The sequence below is a fragment of the Marmota monax genome, unplaced genomic scaffold, assembly GCF_021218885.2.
Source record: "Marmota monax isolate L192 unplaced genomic scaffold, Marmota_monax_Labrador192_F-V1.1 WCK01_AAM20220418_F8-fsc00075, whole genome shotgun sequence".
Classification (NCBI taxonomy): Eukaryota; Metazoa; Chordata; class Mammalia; order Rodentia; family Sciuridae; genus Marmota; species Marmota monax.
Window position 1 is genome coordinate 1,142,289 of NW_026694772.1, and position 25,725 is coordinate 1,168,013.

Consider the following 25,725-nt stretch of genomic DNA (forward strand, 5'->3'; position numbering starts at 1 on the left):
TGTAGAGCTTGGACATTAAGCAAGGGAAAAGCAAATAATTGAAAAAGGCTGAAATCTAGTCCAGTTCTATTCAAAAGTAATGCTCTAGAGGGATTATGTTCCCCCAAATGGGGCATTTTCCATAATTTTCCAAAATACATTGAGTAGTATCACTTATAACACTGCTACTAAATAGTAACTGGCATGTAATAGGGGTATAATAAACATTTATGATGGATAAGTGAATACATTGCTTTTAGGAAATGATAAGCTTACTCAAGTGCAACAAATGACACCTACATTGCAGATAACTCTATTATAATGTGTAAGTCTACTTTGGTTTAGCTTGCCTCAGTTTCAGGTATTTTTATATTAGAAATAAAAATGCAAAAGCATAGAGGGCTGGGGTTGTGGCTCAGTGGTAGAGTACTTGCCTAGCACATGTGAGGTGTTGGGTTCAATCCTCAGGACCTCATAAAAGTAAATAAATATAATAAAAGTATTGTGTCCATCTATAACTAAAAATGTTAAAAAGCAATAATATCCAATTGAAACAGTTATTCTTTCTTTATAAAAATTTTAATTGAATCTTTTTATCTCATGTATTCTTTCCAGCTTACCTGCTTATTGATGGAAAGGGCAAGAACAAAAAAGAAAAAAAAAAAAAAAAAACCATCAGTGATAGTGAGTGAACCAGATGGTTTGGAAGAATGATAGTGACAAGGAATATTTTAAAGATAGAAAAGCCATATTGGGAGCATCGAGGAATAAGAAATAAGATCTTGCTGGGTATGGTGGCATATGATTGTAATTCCAGCAACTCAGAATGCTGAGGCAGAACAATCACAAGTTCAAAGCCAGCCTCAGCAACTTAGTGAGTCTCTAAGGAACTCAGCAAGACCCTGTCTCTAAATAAAATATAAAAAAGAGCAGGGGGTGTGGCTCAATAATCATGTATCCCCGGGTTCAATCCACATTACCAAAATAAATAAATGAATAAAATAAAATAAGATCTAGACTTGTCTGTGTCAGAGATCACCTCTTTCATATGGACTGCTTCTATTGTGCATATATTTTACTTGCTTCTTTGCAGGTGGACTTTCTGTGCTTTCCTGTTATTGCTGCTCCTCAGTGATTTTTGTCCTGTTTTGACTTTGGCTTTCTGTGATAAAGATATCAGCTTCATTTGCAAATGGCTTTCCCACTTACATTCTAATTGTAGTAGCTGTGTCTCTCAGTTAACCTTTTTTGAGAAAAAATCGAATGTGTGCTGGCTTACCTCCCTGTGAATGTTCAACACCTCACTGTCTAGGTAGACAAGGGAAAAACTGAAGACAGAGGCACGGAAGCTCATGGTGATCAGTCATTCCTCATTTCAAGAAAGGGGTGATAGGGGCTCAGGATGTGGCTCAAGTGGTAGTGTGCTTGCCTGGCATGCATGAGGCACTGGGTTTGATCCTCAGCACCACATAAAAATAAAATAAAGATATTGTGTCCACCTAAAAATAAAGCTAAAAAATAAATATTATAAAAAAGAGAAAGGGGCTATAAGTTGTTCAGGCAGAAAATATCTGCCCTTGGATCCAGTTTTCTAACAACTCTTTGTGTATTTTTTCATATTAAATATGATTCTTAGGGTTGGAGTTGTGGCTCAGTGGTAGAGTACTCACTTAGCACATGCAGGGCTTTGGGTTCGATCCTCAGCATCACATAAAAATAAAATAAAGGTATTGTGTCCAGATATATCTAAAACAATTTTTTTTAAATGTGATTGTTCTCAAATTTTGTAAATCAAGTCTTAGGAATGGTAATGCTTTATTTAGGGATTTTAATCTAGGATATACAGGTACAATTGAGGTTTGTGAAGTTGTTTTGGAAAAAAAATTACATCTTGAAATTAAGTATTTTTCTATTATAAATGTGAGTGACAATCCTCAGTAATAGCAATACTTCTGACTTTATCACCAATAGAATTGACATATCATGTCTCTGTATATACTGTATATACTTAAAAATTCCAGTTATGCTTATTACTGCTCTGAAGACATCCTAAAAATCAGTATGGTAGGCCTTGTTAGTTAGTTAGGAGAGAAAACATGTATTACATATTACAAAATTAATAAAATATTGCATATGTTATGTTTCAGCATAATTGATTTAAGATCCTGTTAATTTTATTCCGTTAAAAGCATTAGTATTAGAAGGGGTTTAATCACCATATGGCAAACAGGTTAGTGGTACCAAAAAGCTGAACCTCCTTGCTGCTGAAATGCAATAGCACCATACCTGTTGAATTTTTTCAAAGCAGATCATTATTTGTGGATGAGTCTTCAAGTGATTGTTTCTATTCATTACATGTACAAATTAAATAAAATATATTTAATTAGATGCTGTGTATATTAATTAAATATATAGTCATGAATAAATAAGAAATTAATGATGTTTATACATAAATGTTTTTCCTGTATCCCTAATAATGAAATTGCAATCAATGTATATGATGTGACTTCATGCTTCATAAGCATATTTGTTGTAGGTTTAAAAATTTACAAGGTTTAAGCATAGAAACCATACACACATTCCCATCACAAGTATGCAATGCTAATGTTATCATATGTTACTTAAAGCTCAGTGCTGTCCTTTTCACAGGCTACTCAGAAAGAGATTGAAAAGCAAAAGCTGCATTTGAAGAGTGTCACAGAACTAGGAGAGGCTTTGAAAACGGTGTTGGGCAAGAAGGAGACCTTGGTAGAAGATAAACTGAGTCTTCTGAATAGTAACTGGATAGCTGTCACTTCCCGAGCAGAAGAGTGGTTAAATCTTTTGTTGGTAAGAGACTGGAAGCTTCTCCACCCATCTCTAACATGAGAAAAAGATTATGCAAGCATTAAGTAATAATATTTGAAGACTCCATCTCTCCACAGTCATACTGGCTCCTAATTTTATATCTGTAGATCTCTATAACCACATTTTAACACATTTTTGTCTGTCTATGCTATATTCTTATGGAGATCTCACTTAAAATTAATTTGAGGGATACTATATTTTTATCTTTTTAGAATTATAGAAAGAAAGTAGGACACGTTCTTTAAGAATATTGTTTAATCAAATAACGTTATAATCTATCTTTGTACAATTAAGGAATACCAGAAACACATGGAAACCTTTAACCAGAACGTCAATCAAATTACAAAGTGGATTATTCAGGCTGATATACTTTTGGATGAATCTGAGAAAAAGAAACCCCAGCAAAAAGAAGACATACTTAAGGTAGCAAATAAAATATTGTGAAAAGTAATTTTCAAACTGTACAACAGTTATGTCAATTATGTTTGTCCTAGAAGATACCAAGGACTTAGTAAGAGTGAAACAATCAATCTTTCTTTCCTTCATTCTTTCCTTCCTTCCTTCTTCCCTTCCTTCCTTTCTACATTCTTTTGTGAATGGGAATTAATGACATTGAAAAGCTCTATAATCTGGATATATGTCCAAATCCATCTCTTATCTAATCACACCCAGTGTAAACTCTGGTTAGAAAAAAATTCCATGATCTATTTTGTTACTGTATTGCAAGCTCTTGTTTATTTTAATGGTAGTGCTATTACATTTTTGCATCTAACACAAAACACAGTTTCTCTTCGTTATTTGTAGAACCCATCTTAGTAAACACCTAAAATGCAATCATTAGGATATTTTACCTATGCTAAATCCCAATCTTTGTACAGGCTGAGCATCCCTGATCCAAATATCAAAATTCAAATTGCTCCAAAATCCAAAACTTTTGTGTACCATCATGATGTTACAAGTAGAAAATCCCACACCATGAAACTGTCTAATGAACAGGTAATGTGTATAGATGTACATGAAACAAATGAATTTTGTGTTTAGACTTGGGTCCCATCTGCAAGATAGCTTATTATATGAATGCAAATATTTCAAAATTCAAAAAATATTTCACAAAATCTACAACACTTCTAGTCCCAAGTAATTTGGGTAAGGAATATTCAACCTCAAATTATTCATAATCTGGGCTAGATAAAACTGAACTTTTCATTTTTTAGTCACATGAAAAGTGATCATAGCTTCGGCTCCCTCTTTTTTTGAAATACTTATTAGGGAATCCTAATTCTTATTTTTCAAGGATAACAATCTGTCTTCTAAAAAAATTATTCCTATAAAAGGATATGAGAGGTATAATGTACAAATATATCTCATTGATACTACATTGATTTGCTGGATGCTATCCCTTTTCTTAATTAAATAGGAAGAATTGAATTTTAAAGCTCATTTACATTAATAATTCTTAATTGAGTTTTGCTGAGCTCTTCAATAATATTAGGTGCCTAGTGAGTTGCTACTTAAAGAATGCTCATAAAAACCAAAGGCCAAATGTTCTCTCTGATATGCAAATGCTAACACACAATAAGGGGGGATAGAAGTTCAATGTATTAGACAAAGGGGAATGAAGGAAAAGGAGCGGAAATGGGAATTGGGAAGACAATAGAATGAATCATGAATCTGACATAACTTTCCATTGTTCATATATGAATACACCACCAGTGAAACTCCACATCATGTACAACTGCAAGAATGGGATTTTAATTAGAAAACTAAGTCATACTCCATGTATGTATAATATGTCAAAATACAATCTACTGTCACGTATATCTAAAGAGAGCAAAAAGCAGCCACTCATGATTTCTTTCTCTGCACTTCATTGTTTTTTTTTTCTTTTTATACCATGGATATTTCCCACAGTTTATGATTCCATTTTAATGAAAAACTCTAAATGCATTTTAGGCTATCTCCAAAACATATTTACCCTATTGTCTGGAACTGATTTTGATATATTTTCCATTCTTTTTTGAAATGCAATCAAAGATGTCACCTTATGATGAAATCTTTGAGATAATAAGAACGATATTTATAAACTTACAGCATCTGTGATCCCTTGGGTTAAGCAGAAAATTCTTCAATACCTCTGTATGTAACACAGAATCCATGTCTGTTAGAAAATCAGTTTTTTCACTGATAGTCTATATAATAAACCAAGAGGAACTCCAAATCAGTAGGAAGGAATAGAAAAGTGTGCTTTCCTGGTAAGTACATATTTAGGTTGTTCTACAAATATTAAATTTAGTCAAGATAAAGTAAGACTAAATATAAAATAATATCATTTTTGTGGACAACGTAAAGTCAGAAAATAGGGTTTGTCCATCTCAGAGTAAGTAAAGTTTAAATTTACACTCATCATACTTAATCAAAGATAGGGACCTGGTTTTCAGATCATATATATTGATCACTCTACTTTTTATGGAATTTGGCTTTTCCCCTGCCTTTTCATTCTTTTGCCTGCCTCTCTCTCTCTCTCTCTCTGTGTCTCTCTCTCTCTCTGTCTCTCTCTCTCTCTGTCTCAACTTCCATTACTAACTTTAAGCCCTATTTCTTGCTCATGGAATATAGCGTTTAAAGGCTGAAATGAATGACATGCGCCCAAAGGTGGACTCCACACGTGATCAAGCAGCGAACTTGATGGCAAACCGCGGTGACCACTGCAGGAAAATAGTAGAACCTAAAATCTCAGAGCTCAACCATCGATTTGCAGCCATTTCTCACAGAATTAAGACTGGAAAGGTAGGAAGATCTACTCCAAGGTGGAAAGTAGTGCTAAATGATCTCTTGCGAAGGTTGCGCAGTGCCCTGAAGGGGGCAAGCAACCCCCACAGCAAAGTTTTCAAAAGGAAAATGAAGGCCAAATTGCACTTAAGGAAATTTTACCACTGACTTTCATGAGAGATAAATCAATCTCCCCACCCACTTCTCTCTCTCTGTCTCTCATACTTCTTTGCTGCCACAGCTATTTTAGAACTGCATTCTGCACTGGTTTACATATGTACTTTCAGGGGTCACCTACAGCAAAGTACAAATAGCATGCTGCAGGCAAAAATAAAAAAAAAATACAAAAGCACAAAAGACTAAGAACACACTACTGATATTGATATATTTGATAAATATAATATTGCTTGTGTGTAATATAGATTGAATATCCAAAATGAGGCCTTGTACATTTCCTGCATGATCTAGGGTTTTTGTACTTCTTATTGTGCACATGTGTGTATTAATGTGTTCTTGGTAGTTGCAAACACTGTGACCAAATACATTAGGCTATAATGAAATGCTCAAGCCATGAAAACAAATAGTTGCAAAGCTTATATATCCTAATTTTTGTAATTTTATATGTTTATATTCTATTTAATGAAAAACCAGGGGATATGGTACTTTTGCATGAAAATCTTTATATTTGTGTAACATTTAATGAAGATAAAATCTTATGTTATGCAAAAATATATGAATATAGCATAGAATTTCAACTCCTTGAGGAATATGTCAAATGCAAGGAATTCCTGCAAAATTGATATAATGCAGTTTGACACATTTTCAATATAGTATACAATTGCTTTCAAATATAAAAATATGTATGAAAATATATGTATTTGGACACACAGATAATTGCTGGGGGTTTAAGTGAGAAAAACCTTATTGAAATATTGTGAGAAAATATGATATAAAATGTCAGGTAAGTATTGATTCCTAGAGAAATAGGAGAATGTGTTCAAAAAATTATTTTTGAAATTATGGACACCTATTAAAGTCCAGTTTCACAATTGCTACAGTATCTAGGGCATTATAGTAAGTTATCATGTTATATATAATATATATTTGAAGTAGGTTTCAAAATATATGAAATCTGATATGAATAATTCTAAATAGTTTATGCATGAGATAAAGTTATCATCAAAACTCACCTTGCCTAGCGTGTATATATATATATATATATATATATATATATATATATATATATATATATATATATATAGTCATTATAACTTGCAAGAAAATCTGACAGATTCTGAAATTTTATTTTCAGTGTATACTTAGTTCTTTAAGAATTTACTTTGATATTTAAATAGACAATTGCTTTTACTTCTAGAGACAGCAATGGCTTAGGTAATACCTCAGTAACCAAGAGACTTTTATTTCAATCATCTAAAAATACTAATGCTTCATTACTAAGTTTTATTTTCTTCCCATCATATATATACAATTTCAATAAATTATGACGTTCTAGCATATTTAATAGAAAATGATTTTATTTTGAGATAATTGTGTTAGAAGATTATGATTTTCAGACACTATTGAAAAATGGAGCAAACTCATCCTCCACCATAAGTGACAAATATAGCTTAGGCAAGTTTGTAAATAATACAAATTCATGAGTGTTGTACTGTTTTGCAAAAATTTGTATTAGTTCTGAAAATCATGAATTAGATAAGATACTCAGTGTGCTTCTTTTATTTTCCTTTTTCAGGGTAAGATATAGATATTTCAAATCAGTATTTTCAATTGTATATTAATTCACAAAATAATCCCATAATTGCTTGCAAAATATTCCTTTTTCTCTGAATTAGTAAAGATAGCTTGGTGCAACAGTAATCACATATTGACAATCTAACCAGATAATTATACTCTACCATCAGGATGGAAAGAAAAACCACAGATAAAACAAATTTAATACTTTGGTTATTTATTCATTGCATCAACAGATGATATAGAACTTCCACTAGAGAGTGTGCAAAGATATGAGAATGTAAAGATACTTGCTTAAGAATTATCCTGCTTACAAACACAAAAATAAATACTTACTATAGTCCCAAAATGTTTAATACTAATGGAACTTCATGGAGATATTCAAATACTGATGAGGTAATCCTAGCAGAAAGATTGAGCAGTGGACTTAAAAGACACAACTCTATATCTGAATTTGTCAGCAACAGAGAAAACATGAAAATTTTCTAAATATCTGTTTGAGTGTTTGTATGATAAGGGAGTTACATTTGATTAATAGTTTTTAAAAGAAAAACTAGCCTGATCTCTGAAAAGTTACTCAAAATGAAATGTGTGAAATGGAAAATAGCAATAGTGCAATTACTTGTTGGGGATACTTCATTTTCTCTTTTCTGTGCCTAACTTCAGAAACTACACATTATGCCCATAGAATATGCTGTCAAATTTCTAGCCTACTCAGAAGTCACTGCTAGTTCTAAATTTGACAGTTCAATACTCTTCTGTTGATGCAATAACACATTTAAGATAGTTAATGGCTTATGTGTGTATATATTGAGTAGGGAAATTCTGAAAGTGCCAAAAATCATAAGGATGGCTTTTCATCTCAAAATTTGGCTCCTTTATAATAGGGTTTATGAAGGATATGATTAGGTCGGACTATGACTTTACTATGGTTGAATCTTTGGCTTGATTTTGCAGAGGAGAATAACCTGGGGAAAACCTATGGTGATAAAATAAATAAAAATAGTTTGGTACTGAATATGGGTTGATTATAAACTCAGTGTAAGAACAAATTTCATGATAATCTTTTAAAGATCAACTATAAATGTTGACTGAGTGAATTTTTTTCCTGAAAATTCAATGGTAGCTGCTACTGTTGCTACTTGTTGAAGAATGCAAAGTTGAGTACTTCTGTGTCTCCTATGAGGACTGTCCATGGCAAGAAATTCTATAACATAGAAAGCAGTAAGCACTGGAATCTTGCTTTCAGACTGACTAAGAGCTTTTCTGTTTTAGTGCCTCTCTCTATAGTGGCAATTTTAGCCCTCAGTGAGGAGCAGTATGGTGAGAAGAAAAAATCTTAACTGGAAGCCACAAAGTTGCTTTGAATAGTAGCTGAGGATATTTATATTTGTATGATCTTGCATATTTCCCTTCTAACTCTTTAGAGCCCATTTCCATCTATAGAATTAGATAGATGGTATCTTATTTTAATCTCAAAATTGTAGTGAGGATCAAATGATGTTAGGTATATACAAACTCACACTTAGGAAATCTGTTAATTGTTATGCGGAGATGAACTGGTAAAATCTCATCAATATCAATAATCATTACCACAATTAGATATTATTAGACTTGAATGGCCAAATTTAGGATTGAGACAAATATCAATAGAAAAATGAAATGGAAGAATTATAGATTACTTCTTCCATCCTTTGCTGGAATGAGCTGGAGCTAAAATAACATGTATTTTCTACTTAAATTGTAAGGACTATCCTTAAAGATAATCAAGTGAAGCAACTTAAGAAGAACTAGCAAGTTCTGCCTGTCCCTAATACAGTCCTTAAAATACATGAAATACTGCTTCATGTATCATTTAGATTAATTAAGTGTATTCAGTGGCTTTGAAATACCTTAATCTTTCCTAATCTATTTGAAATCAGAGTAAGGAGATGGTAGTTTTAATGGAGAGGGTCAGAATTATAAAGAAGAATCAGGAACCATTTTAGAGCTCTGAGTAAAGTGGATGGCATCAATGAAAAGATACACTTTGTCTCAATTCTGTTTTATGACATCTGAGCATGGATGTGGGGCTGGTGGCGAGGGATCCTATCAGGAAAACAAGCTGTCAAGAAACAAAAGCATAGAAAAAGAGGTGGAGAGGCAATAAACAGCATTGTTTTGTTGCCTATGGCACCTCTATTCTTCTATATCTTCCCAGAAACCAAGTTGAAGAAGGTGAGTTGGAAATTTGGGGGACATGAGAGTTGAGGTGAATCTTAAAGAACTAAAGAAGCAAGAATTTGGAAAAGGGAGCAATCTGGATCAACCATGACCAACCATATGCTATATTTAGGTCACAATATTTGGCACTGTCAGGACTCTTGCTAGGTAAGATGTGACAGATTTAAAGGGGTTTACTGTTTAATGGTGGAGCAAGATGTATTCCTGGATACTAGATTGGGAATGAGTAGAGTGAGTAGATGGAGAGTTCCATGTTCCAGCAACACAGAGAAGGAAAGAATTCTAGAAAGTCCTATGAAAAATCTCAAGAGTATAGTTTGTTCAATGGAGGTTCATTTTACTTATGGGTAAAGGGCATGTGGCCTAAAGCTTAAATGTGGATATGACTGAAGAGGATGGTTAGACACAGAGTGAAGAGGTCATGACAACAGACTAATAGATTATGCTTGGTTCAGTGGGCAATAAGGAATTTTTAATGTTTTTTTCCCACTTACTGTTGAAAGATTAGTTTATGAATGGTTTGAGGAAAAATCACCTGAATGCGACAGAAAGTAGGAAAACTAGTTAGGAGGCCATTACAATAGTTTAGATGAGACACAACAATAATCTCAATATTGGAGTAGCTATGGGACTGGAAAAGAGTTGTCAGTGTAAATCGATGAATCTCAATCATTTGCATGTACTTGGAAGATTGTTAAAACATAGATTACTGTGGCCTACACCTAGAGATTATGACACAGTAAAACTTGGGAGTAGCCTGAGCATTTGCATTCCTATTAAGCTTCCAAGTGAGATTGATGAAAATGATCTGGAAACCTCACTGAGAGAATGACTGATCTAGAGGCACTGAGAACTAGTTTAGAGTTCAATTATTACCTATGAGGGCCAAGAAGATGATGGAATAAGAATTGGCTTAGGATTCAAGTCTGATTGAGAAAGTCTACATAAAATTTCAGTAATCAAATGTGCATCAATACATATCTGTCATATTGTAATACTTATTTTCTAAAGAAATTTAATTCACCAGATTTCATCTAGCTATACACTATAGATATAGGCAATCATTTTACTTTTTACAAGATATTACAAAATTTATACACATAATTTGCTTAGAATGTGTTATTGTCTAAAGATTTAGGAATAGTTCATCTTTCTAAGTAGCAGAAAATTTAAATATTGGTCCTAAATTTCATACTAACCAAAATAAAAGTGAACTTGTGTTTTGTCTTTAATGCTTAACTAAGACTTATGTGCTATAGAGGGTATATACCATATGTTCTTCAATTTCCACATGGGCCTTGAAAATGGCAATAAAAATTCGTATAGCAATTTCTTTATATATGTATTACAACTGAAAAGTGAAATTAGGACAATCTGGGATCATGTATTTAAATATTCATATTTTATTGTGTTAATTATTAGGAAGTATCAGATTTTGTGACCTCCAATGTAAGCAGATGTAAAAATAATGTTTATGAATCAGAGACTTGTGGATATTTATAGGGACTACGAGAGAGCCAGTGAGTTTTCCATATGATGTAGAATATATCAAGAAAAAAGAAACACATGGTTGGATCTAATCTATCTTAAAATGTGGTTTTATATGTGAAAAAAATTGAATAATAGTTTAGGCAGATATTTTGGATCTCCTAAACATCAATGTAAAATAGATTATGTAACTCATAAACATAATCTAAAATGTCAAATTGATACTTATTAGATTTGAAAAATTTAATTAAAATCTAAATTTCTGTGATCAGTTTTATTAGTACATATAAACCTTTTCCCTTTTGCAATCTGTTTCTAATCATGTTCTAATGTGATACCTTTTCTGTCAGAAGACAGCCCATTGATTGGTACAGTTATTCTTGTTATATAAATATACCTTTTTAGTAAAATTTTCTACAAAGTAATTTTAAAAACATAGATTAAAAACTATGGTATAACATTTAATATTAAAATCAATAATATTACAACAAATAGCCTCAGGTAACAATGACAGATTAATACCCAAAGAATATAATATACCTGCTAATTTTGTTTAACTTAAATAAGAAAGAAATGAACCTATCAACAGAATTTCTATACTAACATTATTATTTCACATTTGCAATTGGCTTTCCCTATAACAAGGTTAATTCCATTGAAACTTTGGTAATAAATCTATTTTACAATCATCTAAAATGTTTTTAAAGTAGATATGTAATTGAGTTTGGTTAGCAGTAATTTGATAAAACTAACTGGGTCTTATTAGCATGACATTTGAAATGGTTGAAGCTATTTGGTGATTCCGGATTGTGGTCCTTTAAAAAGGAAAATTATTTTCCTGATCAGTGTCAACAAATTCAAACTATATGTTCTTTGGACCAGAGACTTTCAGATATTTAGATATTTATACAGAAATGTGAGAGAAGCATTGTGTTGCCCAAGTTCTCACAGAGTGCCTACTCCAATTAGCTGATTCTCAGCAGAGTTTAGTACATCTATTTACATCAGCAAGTATTTATTGTTGGTCTATGATGTGGTATTATGAACACATTCAATTTTATTTCAAACACAAGGATTTCAGTATAGTTCTTTATTTTAAAAACAAATAATTGAACAAAAAGTAGAAGGGAGTAAGGAATAGAGGAAGAGAGGGAGAAAGCAAGAAAAATGAAAGAAAACTAAATAAATCCAGAGGAAGTCAGAAGTATGAAATTGTCCAAAGTGTTATATTTTTGCTTTTAGTTTATCTGTCTCCCTCATATATTTTAGGATGAAACCTTTCTTCTTTAATTTCATTTGCAACTACCAAACTGACATAATCATGAAATAGAGATGTGTCCCCACTTACTCTTTTTTAAAACTTTATTTTATTCATTTATTTTATTTTCAATATGGTGCTGAGGATAAACCCAGTGCCTCACATGTGCTAGGCAAGCACTTTACCACTGAGGTACAACCCCCAGCCCTGCCCCCCAGTTACTCTTAATAATTGTAGACAGTGGGCTTATTTTTGACCTGCCAATGTATATTAACCAACCAATATAGTTTTGGTTGATTTATAACATCTTGAGATGTGTAGCCATGAAATTACTCACATCAATTCAAAATCAATAGGTATGCATGGGTTAATGTCCCCAAGTTACCCTCACAACTTAGCCACATTTTCAAATTTTCATCATCAAAACATTAAACCAGTACCTTACCTAATAGCAAAAGAAGGCGACCAGTGAATTTCACTATTTTGAGTTTTTGTTTCATTTATAAAAAGTTATTTTTTTATATTTCCTTATTGTTTACTCTAAGTTTAAAATAAGAGAGTGAATAAATCTATACATTATTGGGTTATCTTTGTTCTAACATAGATGTAGTATCTTTACAATACTATTATATATGTTTGTGATTTTTATTTCCTCTACAGATAGAATTATTTGAAATGAAGATTCATATAATGTCAGTAGTCTGTCTTATCTGTATTACAGGATGTTACTTGGCCTTGAAACTTTATTCATTTGGTTGCTATGGATTATTCTTTTCCTATTTTCTTATACTAATATTGTAATGATAAATAAATTTTCAAAGCTGCAGAATGGAAAGAGGAGATTGATTGATTTGAAACAATTTTAAACCAATCTGTAGCACTTGGATTATTTATTTTCAATGTAGATTTTAGTGTAATTCCAATATAGTGGTCATTAATCATGATTACTAAGATTTCATAGTGCAGAACAAATGTTTATTTTGCTGTCTGTGTGAACACAGTCATTATTTTGCTAGTGTATCTATGCACGATGAAGTAATATTTAACCAAAGGAAAACTTAACATTTTAATATTGATAAAGTGTATATGAGTAATTTTGAATGCTTTCAATTTCTAATGAATCAGTTTGTAATTTATTTTGCTTTTCTTCAGTCTGTTATTCGTCGTTAACTTGTTTATAAGTCACCTTTAATGCCAAAATTTCAAAAAAGCCTTAAATTTCATTAATCCTTAAATCTTCCAACAAAGCACAATGAATAGTTGTTAAGCAATTTCAAGCAACATTAAAATATCAAGGAAAACAAAGTGTTGTCTTTCTCAGTTTCTCTGTCTCTTTCTTTTGTGTCCATTTATCTGTTTATTAAACTTCTCTATGTTCTACTTCATATGTATTTTGTATAACTGCACAGTCATGCTAAAGTTCTTAGACTAAAAAGGTAAGTAAAAAATATAATTGTGTGAAAACTATGTTTGGTGTGTACATTTTCCAACAATATTATAACTTCTGTTTGATTATTTTCTATATATTCTAAAGCTTATCTTTCGTGCTCTGTCCAACTATGTGTTATAATTGTGATTCTATTTCTTCTGTGGTCATGTTTGATTTAATATCAATAGAAGTAATTTATCTAGTAATTAAGATGATTTATCAATCATCACTTTTAACTGCTTTATACTGCATCATAATTCTGAATTGAAAAGGCAGGTATCATATACTACATATATTTAAATTTGGTGACTCAAGAGTGAGATTTTTGAACTATAGATGCTTCCTAATGGTGCATTTAAAAATACAGTTTCTGCCAAGAATACACCAAAAATAATTGGAGTGTTACTTATGGTTATTTTGGTTATAAAGTTGATCACTGACAATCAATTTATAGGTAGTTCTAAAACCAGTAACTGACTGAGTAAAGACCTTTTCTATTCAAAAAGGGGACCATATTTTTTTTGGAAAATACAGAGTAGTGTAAGATATATTGCCAACCTCAAAGACTGAAATCCTCTTAGAGAAACAAAGCATACATCCTTAACAATAAAATAACATCATATTTACATGTGAAAGGTAGTACAACACAATTTAGGATTACACATAAATGAGACTCCTGACAGAAGATCAAACACACTCCTGTAAGTTTTTCTATATACAAATCCCTCTCAGAAAACATAGTGCAAATGAACAAGAATAACTTTATATGGTTAAACTAAATACAAAAACATTGATTAATAAATTGTTCATATTTTTACTTTTTTGGTAAGATATTAGTCCAACAACATTTTTCGAACAAATAATAAGGTATTCGCTCTTATCCATGTTGTGATTTATAGAGTGTATATATATATATACACACACACACACACACACACACACACACAATAATGTCGTCACAAACTACATGTGATTATTAATCATTTGAAATATGGCTATTACAAATTAAGATGTACAATAAATATAAAATATACATGGATTTTGAAGACTTGATATGAAAAGATGAATGTAAAATGTCACATTAATAATTTTATATTATAGGTTTGTCCAATCACTTGTTGGATACATTGTGAAAGAAAATATATTATTAATTTTCCTTGTGTTTTTATTATGACAAATAGATAATTTAAAATTACACATGACTCTTATTATATTTGTTTTAAGCTAAACAACTCTGGTTTTAGAGGAAAGAATGTACTTTTTTAAAGTGAAAAAATTTAAGAAAATTTTCTATGATAAAAGGGTCATATTTCAATATTATAATGTAATCTATTATCATCAAGACTGTATATTTTTAGCAATGAGAAACTCACTACCTTAAAATTACTGCTTAAAAATATTCCAACCTTAATAAATTATTATCATATTTGCCTAAAACTCAGGCTCCAAATAATTTCTACCCATTTATTCTAGTTATTCATTTTGAACTACACAAAGTAATTCAAACCCTAATCTGCATAATGACCTTTTCTCTGTCTTTGGTCAAGGAATCTAGACCCCATACATCCTTCTAATGAAGTCTAACCTTCCATTATCTTGCCTGAATAATTACTTATTTTTAACAGTACCTAAAGTCTTCTTACATCTTCTGTTTTGGCACTAGATGGCATCATGGTATTCCTAGCATTTGGCCATTTGTTAATATATTTCCTACCTAGACAGGTCTTTTGAAAATTCTACATATAAATTGTATTATTTAAAGGACTCTTCAAAATGTTTACTCTGCTACCCCGTCATTAGTCATTCTTTGTTTATTTCTTCAGAAAATATTTTTTGAGTGCCTATATGTTGCAAGAATAAGTTTTGGTAGAATAACAAAAATGTCTCATTTCCATGGATATTCATTTAACTCATCTCACTAACTTTGTAATTTTTGCATAAGTTTTGTTTCTTCAAATCTTAAAGAACTGCTACCCAGGGAAAAACAAGTGCAAAGCCCTTGGCATCTTCCTCAAGATCATTTTGTATATTATTACAGATTAATAAATCAATAGTTTTGTTGTCTAGAATGATACAACATAAACTGGTGTTTAAATATTTTCATTTTCATCATTAGAACTTCATGATTTTGTCAAATCCCTCAGTAAAATAAAAACTCACTACATCAACAAGTATTTGTTTATTATGCAAAAATCATGTTTTCAAAAGAGGAAGATCTTGAACTAAGGCAATGTGTGGGTATTATTTCGAGAGGAAACAACAAGAGCTAAGATTTTATTCAACATATATTTATATAAGATATATATATATATATTCTTATCCCTGTGTTACAAATGAAAAAGCTGAGGTTCAAAGAAAATAACTTGTCCAAGGCCCCTTACCTCATAAAAAGTGGAACACATTTCCAATCTGTACATTCTTACACAAGACATTGTGTTCTTCACTGTAAGATCAAAGGAATTTTAAGGTACTTGATGAGGGATAACAGATCATCAAATGGTGTGCAACAAAAGACTATAATGGTAACAATTATATAAGGTCCAAGGGACAAAATTGAGGGAAGCCTTCACTATCATCCTGGAGTTTGAACTTTATTCTTCCTGTACCCACCAGATACAAAAGGTTCTGGAACAACACAGTAGCATAATGAAAAAGATTTTGAGGACATACTGACCTGATCACTGTGCACAGGCTGGAACTGGTTTGGCAGGAAGGAGATTTTATTCTAGTCTGGAAGTAGTAGCCTGTCCTATGTGAGGGCTCAGAAAGATGATGGGCCTGGGAATACAAAGCAAGTGGATCATAGAAAATTAATTAACACTTACCTGATACTTATTAGAAAAAGATATTCAAGAATGAATGACATGACTTATGTTTTAAACAAGGATGACTAAGAAAAATGGTCTATTTACAGAACTAGGAAAGTTAGTGTTGTAAGAAGTTTGGGGGAAGTTAAATAGCTTAGTTCTAGTTAGTTTGAAATTCAGGTGAGAAATTAGCTAATTTCTAGTCTAGACTGGAATTCAGAAGTGAGATCACAGCTTGTCTTTACAACAGTTTGAGAAGCACAAATCTTATAGTTAAAATCATGGAAGAAAATATATTTTATTGTGGGAGAAGCATTGGAAAAGGGGTACAGAGGTCCAAATTTAGGACCTTTGAAAATACTATCAGTATATGGAGAGAAGATAAGCTAGAGAGGATGCAGGCAGACCAAAAAGGTAAATCTGACTGCAAATATATCCATGTTATTTTGATATCCAAGTATTCAATAAAAATTATTTTAAACATTTATCATTGTATGCTCACAAAATCAAGTAGAAAAAAATGTAGTTTCTATTATTAAAATCAGCAAACGTGAAGAACAGTTTAATAACATAACACTATCAAATTGGTATTATGTAGTTAAAATTCTAAAGGATGGTATTCAAAACAAGGGTGGTAATAATTTTACCTTTATAATCCTTTCAACAGTATTTGAGGATTGAACTAAGGACTATGCTAGTAATATCTTGAAATATTCTTTAAGCATATTTTAAAAAATTTTATTGCCGTGTAAAAATTATATACAATAGTGGGATTCATTATGCTGTATTCATACATACACATAAGATAATTTGACCAATATCATTCCCCAGAATTTACTCTTTCTCTCTTCTCCTCCCTCCCCCTGAACCACTTGCTCTAATCCACTGATCTCCCTTTTACTATCATTATTGATATTAATGTTTTTATTAGTTCATTATAGTTACATGCAATAGTGGAGTTCACTTTGAGATATTCCTACATGAATATAATACAATTGGCTTGATTTAAGTCCCAGTATTTCTCCTTTCCCTACCCTCATACCTCTCTCTTCTCCCCTTTATTTACTGGTTTTCCTTCTATTTATTTGGGTTTTTATGTGCTTTATAGTTATACATAAAATCACAGTTCATTATGACATATTCATGCATGCATGTAGCAGTTTAGTCAGCTTTATTTACTGACTAAATGAAACTCCCTTCTCTTTCTCTAGTTCCCTCCCTTCTCTAGTTCCTCCTCACTTCCTCTTACCCCCTTCATCTCTTCCCTTCTCTTCTGTTTTCATGGGATCCTGTAGTACTTCAAGTAACTATTATTTCCAATGACAATGATTATTGGGACTTAAAAATGAGTTTTTACTAAGTCACATTTTAAAAGATTCCATAGATCCTTTCTGGGGTATAGAAATGCCTATATTATACATGTTTATTCATGCTGCATGTGAGAATCATGTTACCCCATGAATACCATTTGATTATTCACTTACTTATTAGTGACAGACTACCATTACATATTTGATTTGTCCTTGAACACTTACCTTATTGTCCTTTGGCTGTTTGCATCTAATAAAGATAGGAAAGACCTATGGCTGAAAATGTGACTGGGAAAGAACATGTGGGGATCAAAGTTGGTGAATGCAATCATCCTGGGCATAAGACACTAAGAGTTATTTCTGAATTAGTTCTATTATGTAAAATAGCTCTGAAGAAAATCAGATTTCTATATTTCATCTCTGGGTTTTAAAACTATATCCAGCATAAAGTTATTTTCCAGTGTTATAATAGGAAGAAATTAAATACAGAATAAATATCAAGAGAGTAAAAGTGTATTTTATTAACAGAACTTTAATGATTAAATGTTGCCCCATCTTTTGAATATTTGAATTTCAATGTCTTTTCATTAATCACTCATTTTCATGTGTTTCATGAAGCAAATCAAAGGATATTCAAGTTTTTTGAAACTGGTCAATATGAGTTTCCAAATTAAACTGTTATGTCTGAAAAGGTTGAAAAAGATATACTCAGATTTTTTATGTTAAATATTCTAAGTTCATTCATGTGAATATATATGTGCCATCTAAGAAAACGTTCCTGAAGACAAACTAATGGCATTGTTTGTCTTAGAAGACCATGCTTGTCAATTTTGCCATGCAAAAAATGACATTTAAGATAGCTGAGCAGATTGCCATGTAGTTTTTCTAAGGATAGGATGACAATTATACATTTCTACCTGAGGTTACTGTTATTTGATGAATGAAGTAATTTTTGATAAGACATATTTGCTCAAATGATATTTATATCAGAATATTTAAGTTAAGATTGAATTTGAGGTTAGAATATTAAAAATTAGTGCAGCAAAATTTATGTAAATTGCCTTTTTTGATACCACAGAATGATGAATTGCATTATCTTGCATGTATGTTCAGCTCTGGTGATGTTAAATGTTTGTCCTTATTTGCATCTGCAGGTACTTTCTCAGTTGTATTTCAAATCCTTCATAAAATATGATATGGAAACATAATGCATGTCATTAGTTTAGCCACAGGAGGTTGAATAAATGTATTTCTTTTGGTATGTGTTTCTAATAAAAAGTAATTTTGATTTAAATTAGCACTATCTTTTTTTTTAGGCCTCCATTCCTTTGAAGGAATTGGAGCAGTTTAACTCAGATATACAAAAATTGCTTGAACCACTGGAGGCTGAAATTCAGCAGGGGGTGAATCTGAAAGAGGAAGACTTCAATAAAGATATGGTAAATTGGTTGTGATAAAGTGTGAATGAACTAGGAGTAAAAATGAAAAAAAAAATAGAAAGAAATTATATACTTCAGATCTCCAACTGAATTCTCAGAATATACCTCGCATATTATGTGATTCTACTGATTTTTAGAAATGCAAAGTATTCTTGTTGACCTTTTATATCAAATGCCAAATAACTATGGTCTGGTCATATAGGAGCAATTACACACTCTAAAATATACTTAAATTTATTTTGACCTGTTCTGTTTTTGAACTTGGAGGGAAATATGTAATAGAAATAGAGTCAATCAAAAAATAAACTAGACATTTAATAAGAATTTCAGCTATCATAGATAACTCTTGTTTTGTGTCAGTCATGTGTTTGGTCATAGAAGGGCCAAATTTACACAATATATATTTTGTTTACCAAAGTTTCCTACAAAGTTATTTTAACAAAAAAAATGAGTAAATAGTATAGTATATGATTAAAATATGCTATGCTGCTTATTTCATAGGAGTAAAGAAATATGACCATGTGGGCTACTTATTAACTAAGAACATTCTCCTTCAATCACAATTTCAAGATGCCTTTGATGTTTCGCTCTGGCTTAGTTACTTCTGCATCACATCCCTATTCACTGACTTTTATTCTTCCCTTCACCCTCCTTTTCACAATTTTTTTTTTCTCCTTGTTCACTGCCATCACCTCTGTGGCATTCTTAACCTTTACATGCATCTTTCTGGAGATTTTCAGAGATGTATTAATGCTAGGGTCTTCTCAAACAATGCTTGCAAGCAACATCAGAAGGCAATGTATCAATTTTAGAAAATAGCCATGTGAAACAATAGGAGAAATATTTTCACCTACCACTCTTAGTTCCCACTGGTATCACTTCTGATTTCCTGGAGCTGCCCAAGTTCATACTTGCCATGAATGGGCTTTGGTGGTCTTGCCAACTCAGCTCATGGAAAGAAAGACAAGAAGAGCTTTCCAAGATACTGAGTTCCAACTATCTCTACTTCATGTTAAAGAAGAAAGCAGAGGGCACCAAGATGAAAAGTACTGCTTACTTCTTGGCTTGATCACAAACACTGTCCTAAAGCCCTCACCTGGTTAAGGGGAAATAAGTGAAATCTATTTTGTTTAATTTTTTTTGTCCTTAGAAAATGTTGCAGATTTTTGAAAGGCAGTAAGGTCTTTTATAGACTATGTATATGTCCATATCATTGTATACATTTCAATAGACTATTAATCAACAAATCTCAGAAAAAAAATCCCATTTCTTCTAAGCAAAATCAGTAGGGCCTGAGTTGCATATTGAAGTTCAAATAAGTATTAAAGATTTAAATGTGTTACATCTAATACCATAAAAAGAATATAAAAGTACCCAAACATATGATATAGTCATTTTTTTAAACCTTAGCATTGCATACCTTCAGTAGCATTGCATGGTAAGCCTCCTTAATAGATAATTTCATATTTTAAATTGAAAAATACAAAATTAGGGATGAAAAGCCAAATGGTCACATATGTACCTATATTAGACCAGCATGTATTCAAATTATTTCACTTTTAAGTATATAAAATTAAAATATTGTTCTTAGAGTATAAAAACAAATTACACATTAAAATTTTTTGAAGCTATTTTCTCAATCCATATTTTAACACTTATTTATTTAAAGTTAACATATATGACATTTTATAAACAATTTGCAATATTTGACAGCAATTCACTACATCATTTTTTACAAATTCCCCATGTCCTAAATTTGAATGCCGAGATTTCAAATATAAAACAGATTATTAGATAAAAAAAATTTCTATACATATAAATTTAAGTATTTTCATTTAGTAGCATATTAGTATTTAAATTTTTTACCATTTTTCATACACATACACACATCCATTTAATTATATGGATGAATTAACATTACAAATAACAAGGTTAGTTTATTTGTACAGACTTTAATTTCTAGAACTGTACTAAAAAAGCCAAAACATTCAAAGCAGTTCATTTACCTGATGAGAAAGTACCTTTACTCCTTCATCTTCGTACATATGCCCCTAAAATTGTTCTGTAGAACTAGATGGGAGAAACTTACTTCTTTTAAACTCTAAAGTATAAAAATAATAAAAGAAAAGCTATAACCATTGTATCTTTTAAGAAAGTTCCCTAAAAGTTTTAAAATTGGAGTTTTTGTGTGTGCTTAGATAACATGTTTTATTATCTCTGTTAACAATGTACAGCTTAAAAAAAAAAAACCAAAATGAAGACTGTACTTGTTGTTTTTAATCAGAGTGAAGACAATGAGGGTACTGTAAAAGAATTGTTGCAAAGAGGAGACAACTTACAACAAAGAATCACAGATGAGAGAAAGCGAGAGGAAATAAAGATAAAACAGCAGCTGTTACAGACAAAACATAATGCTCTCAAGGTATTAGAGCTAAAATTATAATATACCTTGCCTGTGGTTTTTTTCATATGTAGGGTAAAATTTATTTATTGTGCAAAAATAAAATCTGCTTAAGAATCTTATTCACAAAAATTCAATTTTTTTCTGTTCATATGTGTGCTTTATTTAGCATTTTTGTGTGTTTTCTAATTTTAAAAGATGTCACTTAAAAGATGTTTCAGATTTTTCTGAATAATATTGAAAGGTATCAAAATGTATCATTCATAGTATTTATACATTTAATTTTCTAATATAGTTTATAAACAACATTTGTATTTGTATTGAGAAAGCTTCCTTAACTGCCAGAATAACCAACATATATTTTGATTTTTCCCTGCCTCCTTTACTCTAATTTTTTTTCTTAATGTTATAGTAAGTCCAGGGTTTTGGTGTCATAATACTTATTTATTAAGGCCTGGATGTTCCTCATTTTTATAAAAAATAAAGTTTATTGTGCCTTTAAGAGAGTCACTCTTTGCAACTAACTAAACATCTATAAGAGTCTAATTTCATTTATATAGGAATCCTCAAAAATATTTGTAATGCCCTTGAAGAAGAACTGCTACTTTCACGTATCCATGTGACTCATCTGGATTGTGCAGAAAAACAGAATACATTGTTGGGGTTTTTTCCCTATAATAATGATTCTTTAGGAAGTTCTTGAGACTGGATGTATGAAAAGTTTTGTGAAACAACCTTTTTTTGTATATGCTTTGCAATATTCACTGTTTGCATGCATGGCTGATTTTCTAATACTGTTAATTGCCAAGCTCTTCATTGTAAATCACTCTTTTAGAGTTATGTAGCTGTATAGGTAGATCCACCTAGTAGGTGGCTGGAATCTGCTTTCTGTATGCAAATGAGAGGATAAAACCTGTTTCCCTATAGTCAACCAAATAAACACTGCTGAGAATGTAATTACACAATATTGTGCCTGTAAGGAATCCATGAGGAAAGTCTAATTGGCCAGCAGGTGCTCAGAAGGTAACTGCTGATAAATATAGTAAATAGAAAAGGACTCTTCCTGGAGGGAAATGCAAAAGCAAATCAAATGGATTCAGAAAACTCTGTAAATCACACCTTTGTGACTGTGACCAAGACTTCAAAAGCATCTATACTGGTCACATGATGACATGTATCCTACCAAACAGCAGTGTTTAATGGTTATCTGGCATACCTATTAAGAAATCTATATAATATCTCTATTTTTGCATATTACACATCATTTTGTGCTTACAAAATCGAAGGAGTTTCAGATTTATTACTACCAAACCCTTTGCTCTTGGCAGAGATGTGATTTGTATCACAAATAAGGCACAGCTCAATTTTAATTCACGTGGCTGTATCTTGGTACCTTTGAAAAAAGCAGCATCCTTTTTGACTCTGTGCAGGCATTTATTACCTCCACAGGATGGTTAGAAATACAACATAAAATGTAAACTGCACTAAATTTCATATACCCACTTTTAAACAAAATAAAGCAGGAGATCTTGATCATTCACACAAATTTATCCTATAGGCAATTATTGGAAATCATCAATTGTACTGGCCAAATTAATTTACACCACCAAATGCGGTAACTATGTTAATCTGCCAAGAAGTTCCGATGCTAGTCCTTATGAAATATTTCAATGAAGGTCAAAACTTTCCAAGCCAATGAATTTTTCAGCCACCCTTTGATATTTGGTATTTTCTTTAGTTGGAGTTAAATCAGTACATATTATCCTAATTGCTACCTCTTTGAAGAAATGAAAGCTTATTCAGAGCTTTTATGTTCCCATGAGTTATAAAATGGCATTCCAACTAATTCCATTGATCATAAAAGACTCTGAGTGTGATTGTAGGAGCAAAATGATTGATTTCACCCCTTTGTTGATTCATTAAACCAGTACCCTTGTTTGTCTCATCAGGTTGATTTAAAACCCCCTTTGTCATCTCTTTTTAAAATAGTTAATCTTTTCATATTTTGAACATGATTTGGTATAATAATACAAAGTTGGCTATGTAAGCCTTGAAAGAAAAATAATTTGTATTTTTAAAACACTGAAATTTAAAATATTTAAATTGCTATATTTATGTATATTTATAATTATATGAACAAGAGTCATTCTTCTACACATGTAGCTTGAAAAATTCTTATAACTAAAGTGACTTTATATTTTCAATCACACAGTGTTACTGGCCTATCAAACTTTTATTTTCAGGTATTTCTAAAACCAGGAATGTATGCTGCATGGCTATATAAACTTAACATTTTGTTTGTAAGCCCAGGACTTAACATGTAAATTTTAGAATCTTATGTATTTTAAAAGTCAAATATAGACTCACTGTTTTTGCAACTATCTAGTTAAGTGAATTGTGTTAATATGTTACACTGTTCCACATAGACTACCCAACAATTTATTTAGCTCACTAAAACTATGGTGTGATTTCTAAACAAGTTTAAACATGCTAAGAGAAAATACTTTAAATGTGTTGTTCAGGTTCTTAGCTTCTGTATCTAGGTCTTGCCATGTAAATACATAATTAAATCATTTGTATTTTTAGCATTTAAATGTGATTTAACAAGTGTACAAAAAGATGAGGGACTCAAATTATTTTTATGAATAACTACAGCCAGAATTGTACTGTACTTATATATTGATATTTTAATAATATCTGCATCATGAACAGGATTTGAGGTCTCAAAGAAGAAAAAAGGCTCTAGAAATTTCTCATCAGTGGTATCAGTACAAGAGGCAGGCTGATGATCTCCTGAAATGCTTGGATGACATTGAAAAAAAATTAGCCAGTCTACCCGAACCCAGAGATGAAAGGAAAATAAAGGTAATGTTGTTTTAGAATGTCAATACTAGATTTTTATTGCTACAGTTTAATTACTTTAACTTAACCTGTAAGGATCATATTTAAAATATTAATGTTCCTGTTGCCTCTATTAATGTTCTCTTTGATTTGGTGCATTTCTTTGTATTGTGTTTTGTTTTAGTAAATGTATTGTATTAAATGTTATTCAGTTGACATAATGTTGAATGAATAAAATGTTTTGCTTTTAGACAATGTAAAATGAATTAAGAAATGTCATGTGTTTTCTGGTAAAATTGTAATTGACTTTGTGTATCTTTGTTCCAGATGAACTAATGACTTATCGGTATATGGACGACTTCTTTCTCATGTTAGCACATTCATTTCATCAGAGCATCTTCACACATCACTGTCAAAACTCTATAGATTTATTTGCATATTGTCTGAAGATGTGTTTTCCATTATTATTTTACATTTTTTTGCTTCATTCTCTGTTGAGTTCCTCAAAACTTTAAAAGAAAATAACTTATTCACTTACCCTCTAAATTACATTCTATATGGATGGTCCCTAAAATAATGAGTAATCACTCCAATGTGAGTCAACCCTCAAAGCACCAGAGGAATCAGAAGAAAGAAAATTTTAGATCAATTTCATATTTTCTAATTAGAATGTCTAAAACTGAGCATTCAAATGATAATTGAAATAATATTTGGATTCTTGAGTGAGGATGACAGTGACACCTTCCATATTTGTAAATTTTGAAAGATGACAATAAAGGAACAACAGCCTATGAAATTTCTGAGAGAAGTGTTTGCTACTTGTAGGTTGGTTGATGTGGTTAGCTAACTGCCCTGGGCCCTGTATTGGTTTTGCTCAATAGGAAATTGATCGTGAATTGCAGAAGAAGAAAGAGGAGCTGAATGCAGTGCGTAGGCAAGCTGAGGGCTTGTCTGAGGATGGGGCCGCAATGGCAGTGGAGCCAACTCAGATCCAGCTCAGCAAGCGCTGGAGGGAAATTGAGAGCAAATTTGCTCAGTTTCGAAGACTCAACTTTGCACAAATTGTGAGTTGTTACTGGCAAACCCACATATGTGTTTGCAACTACTACTCTATTAACAGAGGCCTACTAACAACAACACAAAAAAATCCAGGTGCAATTTCAAACTACTTATGTGCATTTT

At 31.5% G+C, this 25,725-nt stretch overlaps 1 protein-coding gene across 11 annotated transcripts in view; it reads left to right on the top strand.

Moving 5' to 3' along the window:
* Dmd (dystrophin) overlaps nt 1–25,725 on the top strand; it is a 2,205,817-nt gene that overhangs the window by 930,068 nt on the left and 1,250,024 nt on the right. For 9 of the 11 annotated variants that reach the window (XM_058572890.1, XM_046425263.2, XM_046425265.2 and 6 more), the window contains 7 exons: nt 2,629–2,808; nt 3,121–3,249; nt 5,443–5,613; nt 19,179–19,301; nt 21,586–21,723; nt 24,415–24,567; nt 25,425–25,607. In XM_058572890.1, coding sequence (XP_058428873.1) covers nt 2,629–2,808; nt 3,121–3,249; nt 5,443–5,613; nt 19,179–19,301; nt 21,586–21,723; nt 24,415–24,567; nt 25,425–25,607 — 1,077 coding nt within the window. The remainder of the gene's footprint in view (nt 1–2,628; nt 2,809–3,120; nt 3,250–5,442; nt 5,614–19,178; nt 19,302–21,585; nt 21,724–24,414; nt 24,568–25,424; nt 25,608–25,725) is intronic. The other 2 variants (XM_058572891.1, XM_046425268.2) reach the window with 2 other exon arrangements.